The sequence below is a fragment of the Salmo salar genome, chromosome ssa07, assembly GCF_905237065.1.
Source record: "Salmo salar chromosome ssa07, Ssal_v3.1, whole genome shotgun sequence".
Lineage (NCBI taxonomy): Eukaryota > Metazoa > Chordata > Actinopteri > Salmoniformes > Salmonidae > Salmo > Salmo salar.
Genome location: NC_059448.1, coordinates 6,729,014 through 6,749,772, shown reverse-complemented (window position 1 = coordinate 6,749,772; position 20,759 = coordinate 6,729,014). Strand labels below are relative to the sequence as shown.

Sequence of the window (20,759 nt, the reverse complement as noted above, 5' to 3'; positions counted from 1 at the left end):
ACGGGAGGTACTGGAGAGAGGAGGAGCGGAGGAGAGGTACTGGAGAGAAGAAGAGGAGAGGAGGAGAGGTACTAGAGAGAAGAAGAGGAGTGGAGGAGAGGTACTGGAGAGAAGAAGAGGAGTAGAGGAGAGGTACTGGAGAGAAGAAGAGGAGAGGAGGAGAGGTACTGGAGAGAAGAAGAGGAGAGGAGGAGAGGTACTGGAGAGAAGAAGAGGAGTGGAGGAGAGGTACTGGAGAGAAGAAGTGGAGAGGAGGAGAGGTACTGGAGAGAGGAGGAGCGGAGGAGAGAAGAAGAGGAGTGGAGGAGAGGTACTGGAGAGAAGAAGAGGAGTAGAGGAGAGGTACTGGAGAGAAGAAGAGGAGTAGAGGAGAGGTACTGGAGAGAAGAAGAGGAGAGGAGGAGAGGTACTGGAGAGAAGAAGAGGAGTAGAGGAGAGGTACTGGAGAGAGGAGGGGCGGAGGAGAGTTACTGGAGAGAAGAAGAGGAGAGGAGGAGAGGTACTGGAGAGAAGAAGAGGAGAGGAGGAGAGGTACTGGAGAGAGGAGGAGCGGAGGAGAGGTACTAGAGAGAAGAAGAGGAGAGGAGGAGAGGTACTGGAGAGAAGAAGAGGAGAGGTACTGGATAGGAGAGCTGCCACGAGTCCTCCACGGTCGAGTAGCCGGGCTGAGTAAAGCCCAGAGGAGGGCGGTCCAGTGGTTTAGGTTAAGAGGGACGCATTACGAGCTGTGAACATGTAGAATAATCTACAGAGCTGCTCCTTGTAATTGTGTACCACGCATGTTCAATTAAGAGACCAGAAACAAAGTCTGTCCATTATAGTCATGTGAGCCTTTTTGCCTATTTCAGCTGACTGCATTTTTTCCCCCTCTTACCTCCCTTTCACCTAGTTCCTGAGGAGATTTGGACTGGTGGTATTTTGGCTGTGAAGAGGAAAACGGATAGAGGGCACCGACATGAATATTCCAAATGACTAATGTTGCACAGGCTTATTTTTGACATATCTGGTTTCTGTAGGGAAATAAAACACTTTTAATGCAGGGGGACCATCTGTTATCTGTTGCTGGTGTTTCAGAGCACAGGCGCTTGGTGTGTACTTATTCACACACACACACACACACACACACACACACACACACACACACACACACACACACACACACACACACACACACACACACACACACACACACACACACACACACACACACACACACACACACACCAACTCCTAAATAAATTGCATGCTCCTTTTTAATTCAGTGTGGTTGTCAGATATGCTGTAAATCTCACTGGATCACCTTGAAAACACAACATGGCTAGCCGTCATTTTCAGCAGCTCTAGGAAAAAATGCATTCTTGGTTGTGATTTAGTTATGAGTTATGACCGAGTAGCTACTGCAGGCATTGTAGTATATATTGCATTCTTGTGTCCATACAATGGTTTTTTTTTATATACAAAATGCACATTGTAGATTTAATGAACCAAACTCCAATGTCACAAGCAGACCATCTACAACTAAGAAATAGCATTGTATCCTTTAGTGTGTTCAGCCCAATAGAACACGCTGTTCAACCCAATAGAACACGCTGTTGGACCCAATAGAACACGCTGTTGGACCCAATAGAACACGCTGTTCAACCCAATAGAACACGCTGTTCGACCCAATAGAACACGCTGTTGGACCCAATAGAACACGCTGTTGGACCCAATAGAACACGCTGTTGGACCCAATAGAACACGCTGTTCAACCCAATAGAACACGCTGTTGGACCCAATAGAACACGCTGTTGGACCCAATAGAACACGCTGTTGGACCCAATAGAACACGCTGTTGGACCAAATAGAACACACTGTTCAACCCAATAGAACACGCTGTTGGACCCAATAGAACACGCTGTTGGACCCAATAGAACACGCTGTTGGACCCAATAGAACACGCTGTTGGACCCAATAGAACACGCTGTTGGACCCAATAGAACACACTGTTCAACCCAATAGAACACGCTGTTCAACCCAATAGAACACACTGTTGGACCCAATAGAACACACTGTTCAACCCAATAGAACACGCTGTTCAACCCAATAGAACACGCTGTTCGACCCAATAGAACATGCTGTTGGACCCAATAGAACACGCTGTTGGACCCAATAGAACACGCTGTTGGACCCAATAGAACACGCTGTTGGACCCAATAGAACACACTGTTGGACCCAATAGAACACGCTGTTGGACCCAATAGAACACGCTGTTGGACCCAATAGAACACACTGTTGGACCCAATAGAACACACTGTTGGACCCAATAGAACACGCTGTTGGACCCAATAGAACACGCTGTTGGACCCAATAGAACACGCTGTTGGACCAAATAGAACACGCTGTTCAACCCAATAGAACACGCTGTTGGACCCAATAGAACACGCTGTTGGACCCAATAGAACACGCTGTTGGACCCAATAGAACACGCTGTTCAACCCAATAGAACACGCTGTTGGACCCAATAGAACACGCTGTTGGACCCAATAGAACACGCTGTTCAACCCAATAGAACACGCTGTTCAACCCAATAGAACACGCTGTTCAACCCAATAGAACACGCTGTTGGACCCAATAGAACACGCTGTTGGACCCAATAGAACACGCTGTTGGACCCAATAGAACACGCTGTTGGACCCAATAGAACACGCTGTTGGACCCAATAGAACACACTGTTCAACCCAATAGAACACGCTGTTCAACCCAATAGAACACACTGTTGGACCCAATAGAACACACTGTTCAACCCAATAGAACACGCTGTTCAACCCAATAGAACACGCTGTTGGACCCAATAGAACATGCTGTTGGACCCAATAGAACACGCTGTTGGACCCAATAGAACACGCTGTTGGACCCAATAGAACACGCTGTTGGACCCAATAGAACACGCTGTTCGACCCAATAGAACATGCTGTTGGACCCAATAGAACACGCTGTTGGACCCAATAGAACACGCTGTTCGGCCCAAAAAAAACACGCTGTTGGACCCAATAGAACACGCTGTTGGACCCAATAGAACACACTAATGGACCCAATAGAACACGCTGTTGGACCCAATAGAACACGCTGTTCAACCCAATAGAACACGCTGTTGGACCCAATAGAACACGCTGTTGGACCCAATAGAACACGCTGTTGGACCCAATAGAACACGCTGTTGGACCCAATAGAACACGCTGTTGGACCCAATAGAACACGCTGTTGGACCCAATAGAACACGCTGTTGGACCCAATAGAACACGCTGTTGGACCCAATAGAACACACTGTTCAACCCAATAGAACACGCTGTTCAACCCAATAGAACACGCTGTTGGACCCAATAGAACACACTGTTCAACCCAATAGAACACGCTGTTCAACCCAATAGAACACACTGTTGGACCCAATAGAACACACTGTTCAACCCAATAGAACACGCTGTTCAACCCAATAGAACACGCTGTTGGACCCAATAGAACACGCTGTTGGACCCAATAGAACACACTGTTGGACCCAATAGAACACACTGTTGGACCCAATAGAACACGCTGTTCGGCCCAATAGAACACACTGTTGGACCCAATAGAACACGCTGTTGGACCCAATAGAACACGCTGTTGGACCCAATAGAACACGCTGTTGGACCCAATAGAACACGCTGTTGGACCCAATAGAACACGCTGTTGGACCCAATAGAACACGCTGTTCAACCCAATAGAACACGCTGTTGGACCCAATAGAACACGCTGTTCAACCCAATAGAACACGCTGTTGGACCCAATAGAACACGCTGTTGGACCCAATAGAACACGCTGTTGGACCCAATAGAACACGCTGTTGGACCCAATAGAACACGCTGTTGGACCCAATAGAACACGCTGTTGGACCCAATAGAACACGCTGTTGGACCCAATAGAACACGCTGTTCAACCCAATAGAACACGCTGTTGGACCCAATAGAACACGCTGTTGGACCCAATAGAACACGCTGTTGGACCCAATAGAACACGCTGTTCAACCCAATAGAACACACTGAAGGAAATAGAAGAGACATGCTTCCAACAATGACAACAAAGGAAACAAAAAAGTAAACAATCTTTATCTCGAAGTTAAACCGGGCTGCATGAAATGAAGAACAAACAAACTGTCCATAAAAATTATTTTCAGCTAGACCTGGAGTGAAGTGGAAGCTCAAAAAAAAGCTACAAAAAAATAAAAAATAAGACTTTTATTAAACATTTCCCTCAAAGAGCGTCTTAACAGCTGTTGTAGATTTTATAGCAAGAGAGTAGATCAGCGGTTACAAGATGGTCACAGTTTAATGTCTAGGGTAACTGACTGTATCTACTGTAGGGTAACAGACTATCTACTGTAGGGTAACAGACTATCTACTGTAGGGTAACTGACTGTATCTACTGTATGGTAACTGACTATCTACTGTAGGGTAACTGACTATCTACTGTAGGGTACTGACTATCTACTGTAGGGTAACTGACTATCTACTGTATGGTAACTGACTATATGTACTGTAGAGTAACTGACTATCTACTGTAGGGTACTGACTATCTACTGTAGGGTACTGACTATCTACTGTAGGGTAACTGACTATCTACTGTAGGGTAACTGACTGTATACTGTAGGGTAACTGACTGTATCTACTGTAGAGTAACTGACTATATCTACTGTAGAGTAACTGACTATCTACTGTAGGGTAACTGACTATCTACTGTAGGGTACTGACTATCTACTGTAGGGTAACTGACTGTATCTACTGTAGGGTAACTGACTATCTACTGTAGAGTAACTGACTATCTACTGTAGGGTAACTGACTATATCTACTGTAGGGTAACTGACTATATGTACTGTAGAGTAACTGACTATCTACTGTAGGGTAACTGACTGTATCTACTGTAGGGTAACTGACTATATGTACTGTAGAGTAACTGACTATCTACTGTAGGGTAACTGACTGTATCTACTGTAGGGTAACTGACTATCTACTGTAGGGTAACTGACTGTATCTACTGTAGGGTAACTGACTATATGTACTGTAGAGTAACTGACTATCTACTGTAGGGTAACTGACTATATCTACTGTAGGGTAACTGACTATATGTACTGTAGAGTAACTGACTATCTACTGTAGGGTAACTGACTATATCTACTGTAGAGTAACTGACTATCTACTGTAGAGTAACTGACTATCTACTGTAGGGTAACTGACTATATCTACTGTAGGGTAACTGACTATCTACTGTAGGGTAACTGACTATGTACTGTAGGGTAACTGACTATGTACTGTAGGGTTACTGACTATATGTACTGTAGAGTAACTGACTATATCTACTGTAGAGTAACTGACTATCTACTGTAGGGTAACTGACTATCTACTGTAGGGTACTGACTATCTACTGTAGGGTAACTGACTGTATCTACTGTAGGGTAACTGACTGTATCTACTGTAGGGTAACTGACTATCTACTGTAGGGTAACTGACTATATATACTGTAGGGTAACTGACTATCTACTGTAGGGTAACTGACTATATCTACTGTAGGGTACTGACTATCTACTGTAGGGTACTGACTATCTACTGTAGGGTAACTGACTGTATCTACTGTAGGGTAACTGACTGTATCTACTGTAGGGTAACTGACTATCTACTGTAGGGTAACTGACTGTATCTACTGTATGGTAACTGACTGTATCTACTGTAGGGTAACTGACTATCTACTGTAGGGTAACTGACTGTATCTACTGTAGGGTAACTGACTGTATCTACTGTAGGGTAACTGACTATCTACTGTAGGGTAACTGACTATCTACTGTAGGGTAACTGACTATCTACTGTAGGGTAACTGACTATATCTACTGTAGGGTAATTGACTGTATCTACTGTAGGGTAACTGACTATATCTACTGTAGGGTAACTGACTATATCTACTGTAGGGTAACTGACTATATGTACTGTAGAGTAACTGACTATCTACTGTAGGGTAACTGACTGTATCTACTGTAGGGTAACTGACTATCTACTGTAGGGTAACTGACTGTATCTACTGTAGGGTAACTGACTATATGTACTGTAGAGTAACTGACTATCTACTGTAGGGTAACTGACTATATCTACTGTAGAGTAACTGACTATCTACTGTAGAGTAACTGACTATCTACTGTCGGGTAACTGACTATATCTACTGTAGGGTAACTGACTATCTACTGTAGGGTAACTAACTATCTTCTGTAGGGTAACTGACTATGTACTGTAGGGTAACTGACTATATGTACTGTAGAGTAACTGACTATATCTACTGTAGAGTAACTGACTATCTACTGTAGGGTAACTGACTATCTACTGTAGGGTACTGACTATCTACTGTAGGGTAACTGACTGTATCTACTGTAGGGTAACTGACTGTATCTACTGTAGGGTAACTGACTATCTACTGTAGGGTAACTGACTATATCTACTGTAGGGTAACTGACTATATGTACTGTAGAGTAACTGACTATTTACTGTAGGGTAACTGACTGTATCTACTGTAGGGTAACTGACTATATGTACTGTAGAGTAACTGACTATCTACTGTAGGGTAACTGACTATATCTACTGTAGAGTAACTGACTGTATCTACTGTAGGGTAACTGACTGTATCTACTGTAGGGTAACTGACTATCTACTGTAGGGTAACTGACTATATCTACTGTAGGGTAACTGACTATCTACTGTAGGGTAACTGACTATATGTACTGTAGAGTAACTGACTGTGTATTGTAGGGTAATGGAGTTGAGAACTAGCCAAAGGAGCAGTGAAGGAAATCAAAGGGCTTCAAAAGAACATGGCAAAAATATCCATCTTATACTGTATTTCCATGCTTTTTGCTCCAACACCAAATGGTCAATGTGCACAGTACAAGATCTGAGCAAGCCCAGAGGAAGACAGACAGACAGAGAAAGATAGAAGGAAGGAGAGAGACAGACAGAAGGAGAAAGAGACAGAAGGAGAAAGACAGACTGATGGAGAGAAACAGAAAGAGAGACAGACGGAGAAAGACAGGCAGATGGAGAGAAAGAGACAGACAGGCAGAGAAAGAGACAGATGGAGACAGACGGAGACAGACAGACAGACAGACAGACAGACAGACAGACAGACAGACAGACAGACAGACAGACAGACAGACAGACAGACAGACAGACAGATCTGGGTTCAGGAAGCCATGATTAGTATCTGATCTGGGTTCAGGAAGCCATGATGAGTATCTGATCTGGGTTCAGGAAGCCATGATTAGTATCTGATCTGGGTTCAGGAAGCCATGATGAGTATCTGATCTGGGTTCAGGAAGCCATGATTAGTATCTGATCTGGGTTCAGGAAGCCATGATGAGTATCTGATCTGGGTTCAGGAAGCCATGATTAGTATCTGATCTGGGTTCAGGAAGCCATGATGAGTATCTGATCTGGGTTCAGGAAGCCATGATTAGTATCTGATCTGGGTTCAGGAAGCCATGATTAGTATCTGATCTGGGTTCAGGAAGCCATGATTAGTATCTGATCTGGGCTCAGGAAGCCATGATGAGTATTTGATCTGGGTTCAGGAAGCCATGATTAGTATCTGATCTCCTGGGTTCAGGAGGAGGACCAGTATAGAGATGTAATATATGGCCACTCCATCACATACAGTACATGTCTTTCAAATGGCAGTTTTTTTTTATTCTGAACACACACACACACACACACACACGCACGCACGCACGCACGCACGCACGCACGCACGCACGCACGCACGCACGCACGCTCGCTCACACACGCGCGCGCACGCGCGATTAGTCATCCTAGATCTGATGCAGATCTGTGGAGCATGATGGTTTGGAATGACGTGGAGGATGGAGGGGGTTTTGGCGATGGTGGTGGAGAGGGGGGGCGAGGCGTACTGACTTACCGCTCACGGCGGCCTTGATGTTGGGGTCTTCATCTGCCAGACTGCCTGGCACACCATGTCTCCCTTTGATCTACGGACACGTAATGGAAGGAGAGAGGGGAGAGAGAACAAGGTGAAAGATATACAGTGTATTCTGAAAGGACCTTGGGTATCTCCTGCATTCATCTATAAAGCAGGATGTGTGTGACAGGGGTTGAAGTAACATGGTCATTGGTTTGTTGCAGCTACATAGCTGTGAGTCTCTGTGTGGTGTCTCTCAACAGACAGTCAGACACAAAACGCCAAGCATGGGTTCTGTGGCTGTTTTGGCCGCATGGGGCCCCATATGCGAGGGGTGGTGGGGGGGGTGATACAATTTGATGTACCATGTTTGAAGCAAGTGTTTATTTGGAAAATGTGTCAAATGAAATTCAACCTTGAATTTGGGGGTCTTTAAAGAGAGTGAATTATTAGACTGTATAACCTGTGGTGAATATTAAAATACACCACTGGAATGACATACATATCTCCAGTTTGAGAGGTCACAATCGTGCTTTGTGTATTTACTGCTGTGTAGATTTATTTTGTTGATGCTTACAGACACTCCCCCCCAAAAAATTATACTGTAGTGATATTAAATATGTGCAGTTCAAAGCATTCGTTTTTTTGTGGAGCACCATTGATGCTTAACTAGACTAAATATGGCACGTCTACACCAGGGACAATGGAATATAGGTCTGGTTTGAGGATGTGACGATGATGTTGTGATCCTACCACTGAGAGCCAGTGACATTACTAGCCCTTTGAATGAGAGACATTGCCAAACGGATTGTGGGTCACTTTCTCTGAGGAGACTAAACACCTGTTAAGGATCACATGGACACTGGTTCCATTGCAGAAGGTACCTGCTGACAGAAACACAGGCCTTTTGAGACAGAGGGGGGAAATTACTCAAACATTTCTTTCTTTTTTAAGATTGAACATGATGTGAAATGCAGCAAAGAGCAATATTATCATTGCATTAAAAAAAGTGCAGTATTAATGTTTATGGTATATGTTTGTGTCATTGAAAATGTAATGTTGTTACTCAAATAAATTGTATTGTAACACTAAAGAGCACGTCCTCTTCGAAATGAAGAGTACACCGAATTTTGACCACAAGCTTTGTCTTTGTTGTCACACTTGGAGAAACAGTCTAAGTGAATTTCATTCACATATCACACGTTCAGTACAAAGATTGCCTACCTTCATGACTATTATTCAAGCACTTGTGGCGACGACTTAAACTCAAAAGAAACACAAAACGAATTGAACCTTCAAGCTGCCAGACATGATTCTTGAAATTAACCAGTACATGAAAATACAATAGTGGCTGAACTATAAACTACAGTAGGGAACTATAAACTACAGTAGGGAACTATAAACTACAGTAGGGAACTATAAACTACAGTAGGAGTTATAAACTACAGTAGGGAACTATAAACTACAGTAGGGAGCTATAAACTACAGTAGGAGTTATAAACTACAGTAGGGACTATAAACTACAGTAGGGAACTATAAACTACAGTAGGGAACTTTAAACTAGAGTAGGGACTATAAACTACAGTAGGGAACTATAAACTACAGTAGGGAACTATAAACTACAGTAGGGAACTATAAACTACAGTAGGGGACTATAAACTACAGTAGGGACTATAAACTACAGTAGGGGACGATAAACTACAGTAGGGACTATAAACTACAGTAGGGAACTATAAACTACAGTAGGGAACTATAAACTACAGTAGGGGACAATAAACTAAAGTAGGGACTATAAACTACAGTAGGGACTATAAACTACAGTAGGGACTATAAACTACAGTAGGGGACTATAAACTACAGTAGGGACTATAAACTACAGTAGGGAACTATAAACTACAGTAGGGAACTATAAACTACTGTAGGGACTATAAACTACAGTAGGGACTATAAACTACAGTAGGGAACTATAAACTACAGTAGGGACTATAAACTACTGTAGGGACTATAAACTACAGTAGGGAACTATAAACTACAGTAGGGAACTATAAACTACTGTAGAGCCTATAAACTACAGTAGGGAACTATAAACTACAGTAGGGAACTATAAACTACTGTAGGGACTATAAACTACAGTAGGGACATTAAACTACAGTAGGGAACTATAAACTACTGTAGGGACTATAAACTACAGTAGGGAACTATAAACTACAGTAGGGAACGATAAACTACAGTAGGGACTATAAACTACAGTAGGGAACTATAAACTACTGTAGGGACTATAAACTACAGTAGGAGTTATAAACTACAGTAGGGAACTATAAACTACAGTAGGGAACTATAAACTAGAGTAGGGACTATAAACTACAGTAGGAGTTATAAACTACAGTAGGGAACTATAAACTACAGTAGGGAACTATAAACTACTGTAGGGACTATAAACTACAGTAGGAGTTATAAACTACAGTAGGGAACTATAAACTACAGTAGGAGTTATAAACTACAGTAGGGACTATAAACTACAGTAGGGACTATAAACTACAGTAGGGGACTATAAACTACAGTAGGGACTATAAACTACAGTAGGGAACTATAAACTACTGTAGGGACTATAAACTACAGTAGGGACTATAAACTACAGTAGGGACTATAAACTACAGTAGGGGACTATAAACTACAGTAGGGAACTATAAACTACTGTAGGGACTATAAACTACTGTAGGGACTATAAACTACAGTAGGGACTATAAACTACAGTAGGGAACTATAAACTACTGTAGGGACTATAAACTACAGTAGGGGACTATAAACTACAGTAGGGAACTATAAACTACAGTAGGGACTATAAACTACAGTAGGGGACTATAAACTACAGTAGGGACTATAAACTACAGTAGGGGACTATAAACTACAGTAGGGACTATAAACTACAGTAGGGGACTATAAACTACAGTAGGGACTATAAACTACAGTAGGGAACTATAAACTACTGTAGGGACTATAAACTACAGTAGGGAACTATAAACTACAGTAGGGAACTATAAACTACTGTAGGGACTATAAACTACAGTAGGGAACTATAAACTACAGTAGGGACTATAAACTACAGTAGGGGACTATAAACTACAGTAGGGAACTATAAACTACAGTAGGGAGCTATAAACTACAGTAGGAGTTATAAACTACAGTAGGGACTATAAACTACAGTAGGGAACTATAAACTACAGTAGGGAACTATAAACTACAGTAGGGAACTATAAACTACTGTAGGGACTATAAACTACAGTAGGGAACTATAAACTACAGTAGGGACTATAAACTACAGTAGGGGACTATAAACTACAGTAGGGGACTATAAACTACAGTAGGGAACTATAAACTACAGTAGGGAACTATAAACTACAGTAGGGACTATAAACTACAGTAGGGGACTATAAACTACAGTAGGGACTATAAACTACAGTAGGGAACTATAAACTACAGTAGGGAACTATAAACTACAGTAGGGACTATAAACTACAGTAGGGAACTATAAACTACAGTAGGGAACTATAAACTACAGTAGGGGACTATAAACTACAGTAGGGAACTATAAACTACAGTAGGGACTATAAACTACAGTAGGGAACTATAAACTACAGTAGGGAACTATAAACTAGAGTAGGGACTTTGAAGAGTCTGTCTCTTCCCAGACTGCCAGTGTATTTTATTGTTTGGAAATTCAATGGGGCACTGGGGGTATGTGTCAACCGAGAGAAAGCCAGGCCGCGGTAAATGAAATGGGAACATAAACTGGAAACCATTAATTAATTGACAAGCAGATAATTCCCAGTTTATTATTAATCAAACAGACTTCATTTGGTTCCCTACCCACAGCGCTGACTTGAGAGACTTCTCTTATAGATACAGCCCTTAACAAAATAGATGGCTAAAAGCTTGGTGGGAGTTGAGGGCTATCCACATTTACATAAAAGGGAACTGGTGCAATTTAAATAGCTGCCCCCATGCACTGACTGTGGTCCAAATTCCACTGAGAATATCAAATTATGTAAAAAAAATGTAATTTATTTTTTTTGAAAATCCCCACATCTTGTTTTTCCTTTTTTGGCAGACCTATATTTCTGACAGCCAACTGTGAGTGACATAGGCCTCCTCTTGTAAGCGAGATGTACTGAATTCCCTCAATAGTAGGCCGTATGTATCCTACTCCTCATTCTCCTCGTCCTCTGTTGTTCTTGCCATTCTGACGAGCTGTTCCATCGTAATGGGGTAGTGATTTCAGGTCTCAGGGTCTCCGGGCTCTTTGGTTACAGGTCAGTGAGGTTGGCGAGAGAATGGTTGTGATGGATATGTCAGTGCAATGTAGACCTTTATTCTTCTGGGGATCTAACAGAATGAGGATCTCTAAATACCAGACATTCTGTATAGTTAGTTGTTACAAACAGTTTTTTTGTGGATTTTACTGTAGTATTAACTATAGTGTTTTGGGCAAGATATTAATATACTATACACTTGTATTTACAGTTTACTATAGTATAAATACTATAGTATTACTATATTATGTACTGCAGTGTTTTTTTTAAGTGATCTTTGATATAGAAGTGGGGGCATTCTCCTTCAAGAAACCTACTGAGGAAACACTAAAAGAGAAAGTTCTCAATAACCTGCACGGAACACAATAATAAGGTCTATATTGGCATGTAGGTTTGTCAGTCACGGGTGGTACAAATAAATATGATCATTTACCCATGGGGCGGCGCACAATTGTCCCAGCGTCGTACCGGGTTAGGGACGGTTTTGCCGGCAGGGCTGTCCTTGTCCCATCGCGCTCTAGCGACTCCTGTGGCGGGCCGAGCGCAGTGCACGCTGACACGGTCGCCAGGAGTACGGTGTTTCCTCTGACACACTGGTGCGGCTGGCTTCTGGGTTAATTGGCCATTGTGTCAAGAAGCAGTGCGGCTTGGTTGGGTTGTGTTTCAGAGGACGCACAGCTCTCAACCTTCACCTCTCCCGAATCCGTACGGGAGTTGCAGCAATGAGACAAGACTGTAACTACCAATTGGATACCACAAAAAAGGGTAAAAAATGAATAATAAAAAAAAAGCCTAGGGTTAAGTTTAAGGTTAGGGCTAAGGTTAAGGTTAGGGTTAAGTTTAGGAGTAAAGTTAAAGGGTTAAGGGAAAGGTTCGCTATAAGGGATAAGGTTATGGTTAGGGTTAAGTTTAAGGAGTTAGGTTAAAGGGTTAGGGTTAAGGTTATGGTTAGGGTTAAGGTTAAGTTTAGGAGTAAAGTTAAAGGGTTAAGGGAAAGGTTAGCTATAATGGATAAGGTTAGGGTTAGGGGAAGGGTTAGCTATAATGGTTAGGGTTAGGGGAAGGGTTAGCTATAATGGTTAAGGTTAGGGTAAGTGTTAGCTAACATGCTAAGTAGTTGCAAAGTAGCTAAAAAGTAGTAAGTAGTTGAAAAGTTGCTAATCAGCAAAAATGCTGATTTCCATGATGAGATTCACGTGGTACGCCCACTCCAACCAACCACCCTACTTCCGTTTCTTGCATGTCTTATGTAATCATACAAACGTAACATATCATACTAATTTAAATATCTCGGATTGACATTTACTATGTTACGTCTTGTCTATGAGACTAGGCTGGAAAGAAAGGAAAAGGGATAGCTTCTTCATGAGATCCATGTTCATAGCAATGAATGGATGACCGGTCTCAAGCATGATGTTTCACAAACGTGATGTTCTTAAAGTGACAGTGTACAATTTTCAATATAACGCATCTCAACAGGAAATAGTGCTATTCACAATGTGAATCCTATTATTCCAGAAATTACTTTGTAATCTCGATGACAGGTATTTGTTTCAACATTGCATCTTTCTATAATAAATAAATGAATTTACAGGGTTACTTATTAGTTTCTAGAGCACAACATGTGTTTGAGAAGTAGCTAGCCTAGAATACATTTCGGTCCAACATAGGCTACACGTTCCTAAATGTTATGTTGTGCTCCTAACTTTTATAAGTTGTTTCCACAACCACATCAGGTCGTCACTCGCTGTGTGATTCACCCAATAGTAGCATGTGAGCGCTGCTTAACAGTATATATTTCTTAATGATCAAAGTGAAAGTAAGCCGTTTTTTGTATTTTTGATGGTTTTCCATAATATATGATTCAAACATTTCCCAAACCATTGATCCAAGGCTATCTAGTATGGTGGCACGAAAAGCATGCACTCTATGCCATTAAAGGGAGATTCTTGCAATTAGCTCAATGACAGGAATTAAACTAGCTTACTTTACCGTACCTGTCGGTTTCTAGTCATTGTGCTAATGCTAGTTAGCATTGGCTCACGAATCTACTTCCAATTTCCTTCATATTGCACACAGACACATAAAAATAGTATCCACTATTATCCAGCAGCTATTGGGGATCCTAATAAATATTAACTACGAAAGCACCAATGTAAAGAGCACATATGATATGAAAACTGTAAACAGCTAACAGAGTTTTTAAAGAAAATTACACTTAATTTCTACTACTCGCTTCAAGTGAGATGCAGTATTGTATGCCTTTTAAAATGGTGTGTGTGTGTGCATGCATGTCCGTGTGTGTGAAACAACAAGAGCAGCAGTTTCAGCAATGTCCTTCTGTCCCGAAGGTACAGAGTGATGGGCATGGAGGTTGATTTATATACCCTGTTCTTAATTAATTTGATTGTTTTTAATGGAAGTAAAAAAAACTGTGAAGAGAGAGATACACACATTGGCATCCTCTGCTGTTGGGGAATGGAGGGTTTTCTGGGAAAGCAGATTGTATTAGAGGAGAGAGCCAACACACTCATGTATGTCTTGTCTTTATACGTGATCCACAGTGGAGCTTCTCGAGAGGAAAAAGTCAGTCAACTAAGATCGCTCTTGCTTCTTTAAGAAGAAGATAGTCAGTCACTTTTAATGTCAGTCATTAAGGCTGCGTAAACTTTAAATGATATTGGTTTCAGAATGTGTGTAAATACTGACACTCGAAGTGGTGTGTAAGTTGAAGTGAGTAGCCCACAGAAACCTATCGTGTTAAAAACAGAGCCATATCTAAATTATCAGAAAGTTTCCAAAAGACAGTCAGATAAACAAATGAACTAGAGTGAGAGATAGAGAAAGAAAAGAGAGAGAAAAAGTGAGAGAGAAAGAGTGTGATAGAGCGAGAGAGAGAAAGATAGTGATAGAGAGAAAGAGCGAGAGAGTGATAGAGAAAGAGAGAGTGAGAAAGCGAGAGAGAGATAAAGAGAGAAAGAGAGTGATAGAGAGAAAGAGCGAGAGAGATAGAAAGAGCGAGAGAGAGTGATAGAGAGAGAACGCATGGTAGACAAGGCTTGCCACTTCCACATCAAATGTGTCGTCATAGCAGTGCAACAGAACCCCCCTGTGTCACCATGACACCACTCTGTTGCTCGTCAGGACGAACGAGGCGAAACGGAAGTTGAGCAAAGACACCGATGATGAGATCAAGGAGGAAGGTGGACACCAACCACAAACAAAACGCCGGTAAACGTGTGGTATAGCTCCGTCGGGGTCAGAACAAGTGGTGGCGCGAGTCACCGTTTCACATCCAAACTGAGGAAATGAAGTGTGCCCTTTACTAACAGCAAAGGAGATCATTGGAGCCTGCACTGGAGAACTATGAAATTGAGAGGATGGCTTTCTGGTGTTCGGGTAGAGTTAGTCATTCAGAAGACAAGAAGGGTGATGATGATGGTGGTTTTATTGTATTGTTTATACACTGTAAGAAAGATGTGCAGGGAGGAGGAGAGTAATTGGGTAGAGGAGTCATATAATATATTTAAGATCCCTTTTTGCATCCATAGGTACTGTTCAAACAAGAAACAGACTTTACAGGGCAGTTTCCCCTGTCACAGATTAAACCTAATCTTGGACTAAACAGGATTTTCAATGGAGATTCTCTGAGAAACACTACCGTAATTTCCGGACTATTGAGCGCACCTGAATATAAGCCGCATCCACTGAATATATATATTTTTTTGAACATAAATAAGCCGCACATGTCTATAAACGGCAGGTGCCTACCGGTACATTGAAACAAATTAACTTTACACAGGCTTTAACGAAACACGGCTTGTAACAAAAATAAATAGGCTTTAACGAAACACGGCTTGTAACAAAAATAAATAGGCTTTAACGAAACACGGCTTGTAACAATTTTTTTTAAATTAGCAGTAAACAGTAGCCTACCAAGAAAGTCATTGCTCCAGACCAAGCTCCCGTGCAGCAGCTCTATTTCCTTTTCCAACAGCCAGATCAATCGCCTTCAACTTGAAAGCTGCATCAAATGCATTTCTCCATGTCTTTGCCATGATGAGGGTGACAAAATGACTACCGTAATCAGAATGATGGGAAGTTTGAGAGCGCTCGATTTAATCTAAACAGTAAACAAAAAAGTTGTTTGACCTTAACCCGTTCGGCAATTTCATTGGTCTAATGAAAGCTTCATGCCGCCAAAAAACTGAGCACGTCACAGAATGTTTTTTTTTTTTTTACATTTGAAAGCGGGAAAAATCCATATATTAGCCGCGTCATTGTTTAAGCCGGGAGGTTCAAAGCGTGAGAAAAAAGTAGCGGCTTATAGTCCGGAAATTACGGTAAGTACTCAGTACTACCAAAAACTGGGATGGTTCGCCTCTACTGCAATATTTGATGTGTGACACAGTCAAGTTGGTCCAGCTGGGTACCCAGAAACCATTTCCTGCTGGTCAGGTCAAGCACTGAACTACACTTCAAACTCCCCAACATAGTCCAGTTTCTTAAAAGAAGCATAAGACAGAACAGAATAGAATACCTACAACAAAGAATTACTGACGTCGATGTACTTCTAACCCAGCACATGGCATAGCATCCTGGTGAGCCGTACTGATATTATCAGGGGATCCCCCCCATTGTATTGAAATGCTAACAGATAACGTCAGCCTCTGGACTGACCTTTGATTAATATAGTAGTGCAGTAGCACTTACAGGGGGAATAGCTGATGCAGGGTTTCAACCAGCAACCTTGTGGTTAACGGGGAGAGTGCGTCAACACCTATGCTTTAGCACTCTCATACAGGGAGTCTATATGAGGCGGTGAGAGATGGTAAACCCATAAAACTGTCCCTCATACAGGAAGGATATATGAGGCTGTGAGAGATGGTAAACCCATAAAACTGTCCCTCATACAGGAAGGATATATGAGGCTGTGAGAGATGGTAAACCCATAAAACTGTCCCTCATACAGGAAGGATATATGAGGCGGTGAGAGATGGTAAACCCATAAAACTGTCCCTCATACAGGAAGGATACATGAGGCTGTGAGAGATGGTAAACCCATAAAACTGTCCCTCATACAGGAAGGATATATGAGGCTGTGAGAGATGGTAAACCCATAAAACTGTCCCTCATACAGGAAGGATATATGAGGCTGTGAGAGATGGTAAACCCATAAAACTGTCCCTCATACAGGAAGGATATATGAGGCTGTGAGAGATGGTAAACCCATAAAACTGTCCCTCATACAGGAAGGATATATGAGGCTGTGAGAGATGGTAAACCCATAAAACTGTCCCTCATACAGGAAGGATATATGAGGCGGTGAGAGATGGTAAACCCATAAAACTGTCCCTCATACAGGAAGGATATATGAGGCTGTGAGAGATGGTAAACCCATAAAACTGTCCCTCATACAGGAAGGATATATGAGGCTGTGAGAGATGGTAAACCCATAAAACTGTCCCTCATACAGGAAGGATATATGAGGCGGTGAGAGATGGTAAACCCATAAAACTGTCCCTCATACAGGAAGGATATATGAGGCTGTGAGAGATGGTAAACCCATAAAACTGTCCCTCATACAGGAAGGATATATGAGGCTGTGAGAGATGGTAAACCCATAAAACTGTCCCTCATACAGGAAGGATATATGAGGCTGTGAGAGATGGTAAACCCATAAAACTGTCCCTCTGATTCAACAACTTACAGAAGGGTGTTATAATGAAGAGACTGATCTTTAGCGACAGATGAAAGGTGGATGAGGAGGAAGAGGGATGAATGTGTACAGTGTTCCAGAGTGTCTTTTAGCTCAAATTCCTGCTAACGGTCAGCCAAAACCTGCCAGTGGCTGGCTGTCTCCCAGTACTCAAGATATTAACGACAGAGGAAAGGAGGATGAGGAACAGAGGGATGAACGGAGGGAAGAACTGTGGGAGGACAGACGCATGGAAAGCTGTCTCCTTGTGGATGGGTCTCCATGTGGATGCTGTCTCCTTGTAGATACTGTCTCCTTGTAGATACTTTCTCCTTGTACTGTAGATGCTGACTCCTTGTACTGTAGATGCTGACTCCTTGTACTGTAGATGCTGACTCCGTGTCAATTCTGGTCTATATGTGGATGCTGTCTCCCTGTGGATGCTGGCATATCTGCCTGTCAGGGAGTCGTCGCGTGCCACGCTCACTGCTCGGCCGAGTGTAACTGAGGCAATGTACCCCATAAAATATTCACCTAAGTTGTCTTTCCTAAAATATAAAAAGGGGGGGCGACGGGAAAAAACTGTGGTGTGATGGAGAGTTATCCAAATGCACCGTGTCAGGTCTACTTAGGCTTTCTTCCAAGAGGGGAGAAGAGGGGAGCGGCAGGGGGTCCATTAAATGTTCATACATGTTCATACATTGTAAGCCCCCCCATGGCGTTTAACTCCACCATTTTAAGCCCCCCCTCATGGGGTTTAACTCCACCATTTTAAGCCCCCCCCTCATGGGGTTTAACGCCACCATTTTAAGCCCCCCCCCTCATGGGGTTTAACTCCACCATTTTAAGCCCCCAGCCCCATGGCATTTAACGCCACCATTTTAAGCCCCCCCATGGAGTTTAACTCCACCATATTAAGCCCCCCCCATGGCGTTTAACTCCACCATTTTAAGCCCCCCCATGGCGTTTAACTCCACCATTTTAAGCCCACCGTCCATGGGGTTTAACTCCACCATTTTAAGCCCCCCCATGGCGTTTAACTCCACCATTTTAAGCCCCCCCTCAATGGCATTTAACTCCACCATTATAAGCCCGCCCATGGCGTTTAACTCCACCATTTTAAGCCCCCCATGGCGTTTAACTCCACCATTTTAAGCCCCCCCCATGGCGTTTAACTCCACCATTTTAAGCCCCCCCATGGCGTTTAACTCCACCATTTTAAGCCCCCCATGGCGTTTAACTCCACCATTTTAAGTCCCCCCATGGGGTTTAACTCCACCATTTTAAGCCCCCCCCATGGCGTTTAACTCCACCATTTTAAGCCGCCCCCCCATGGGGTTTAACTCCACCATTTTAAGCCCCCCCATGGCGTTTAACTCCACCATTTTAAGCCCCCCTCCCATGGCGTTTAACTCCACCATTTTAAAGCCCCCCATGGCGTTTAACTCCACCATTTTAAGCCCCCCCCATGGCGTTTAACTCCACCATTTTAAGCCCCCCCATGGCATTTAACTCCACCATTTTAAGCCCCCCCATGGCATTTAACTCCACCATTTTAAGCCCCCCCCATGGCATTTAACTCCACCATTTTAAGCCCCCCCATGGGGTTTAACTCCACCATTTTAAGCCCCCCCATGGGGTTTAACTCCACCATTTTAAGTCCCCCCCATGGGGTTTAACTCCACCATTTTAAGCTCCCCCCATGGTGTTTAACTCCACCATTTTAAGCCGCCCGTCCATGGGGTTTAACTCCACCATTTTAAGCTCCCCCATGGCGTTTAACTCCACCATTTTAAGCCCCCCCCATGGCATTTAACTCCACCATTTTAAGCCCCCCCTCATGGCGTTTAACTCCACCATTTTAAGCCCCCCCCTCATGGCGTTTAACTCCACCATTTTAAGCCCCCCGCCCCATGGCATTTAACTCCACCATTTTAAGCCCCCCCCATGGCGTTTAACTCCACCATTTTAAGCCCCCCCATGGCGTTTAACTCCACCATTTTAAGCCCCCCCTCCATGGCATTTAACTCCACCATTTTAAGCCCGCCCATGGCGTTTAACTCCACCATTTTAAGCCCCCCCATGGCGTTTAACTCCACCATTTTAAGCCCCCCCATGGCGTTTAACTCCACCATTTTAAGCCCCCCCCCATGGCGTTTAACTCCACCATTTTAAGTCCCCCCCATGGCGTTTAACTCCACCATTTTAAGCCCACCGTCCATGGGGTTTAACTCCACCATTTTAAGCCCCCCCTCCATGGCATTTAACTCCACCATTTTAAGCCCCCCCATGGCGTTTAACTCCACCATTTTAAGCCCCCCATGGCGTTTAACTCCACCATTTTAAGCCCCCCCCATGGCGTTTAACTCCACCCTTTTAAGCCCCCCCCATGGCGTTTAACTCCACCATTTTAAGTCCCCCCATGGGGTTTAACTCCACCATTTTAAGCTCCCCCCATGGCATTTAACTCCACCATTTTCAGCCGCCCCCCCCCATGGGGTTTAACTCCACCATTTTAAGCCCCCCCCATGGCGTTTAACTCCACCATTTTAAGCCCCCCTCCCATTGCATTTAACTCCACCATTTTAAACCCCCCATGGCGTTTAACTCCACCATTTTAAGCCCCCCCATGGCGTTTAACTCCACCATTTTAAGCCCCCCATGGCATTTAACTCCACCATTTTAAGCCCCCCATGGCATTTAACTCCACCATTTTAAGCCCCCCCATGGCATTTAACTCCACCATTTTAAGCCCCCCCATGGGGTTTAACTCCACCGTTTTAAGTCC

The 20,759-nt window shown here is 43.1% G+C and overlaps 1 protein-coding gene across 2 annotated transcripts in view; it reads right to left on the bottom strand.

Annotated features, from left to right (window-relative positions):
• glu2b (Glucosidase 2 subunit beta) overlaps positions 1–20,759 on the bottom strand; it is a 263,260-nt gene that overhangs the window by 163,031 nt on the left and 79,470 nt on the right. For both annotated transcript variants that reach the window (XM_045721341.1, NM_001139813.1), the window contains 1 exon segment: positions 7,964–8,033. In XM_045721341.1, the coding sequence (XP_045577297.1) occupies positions 7,964–8,033 (70 nt within the window).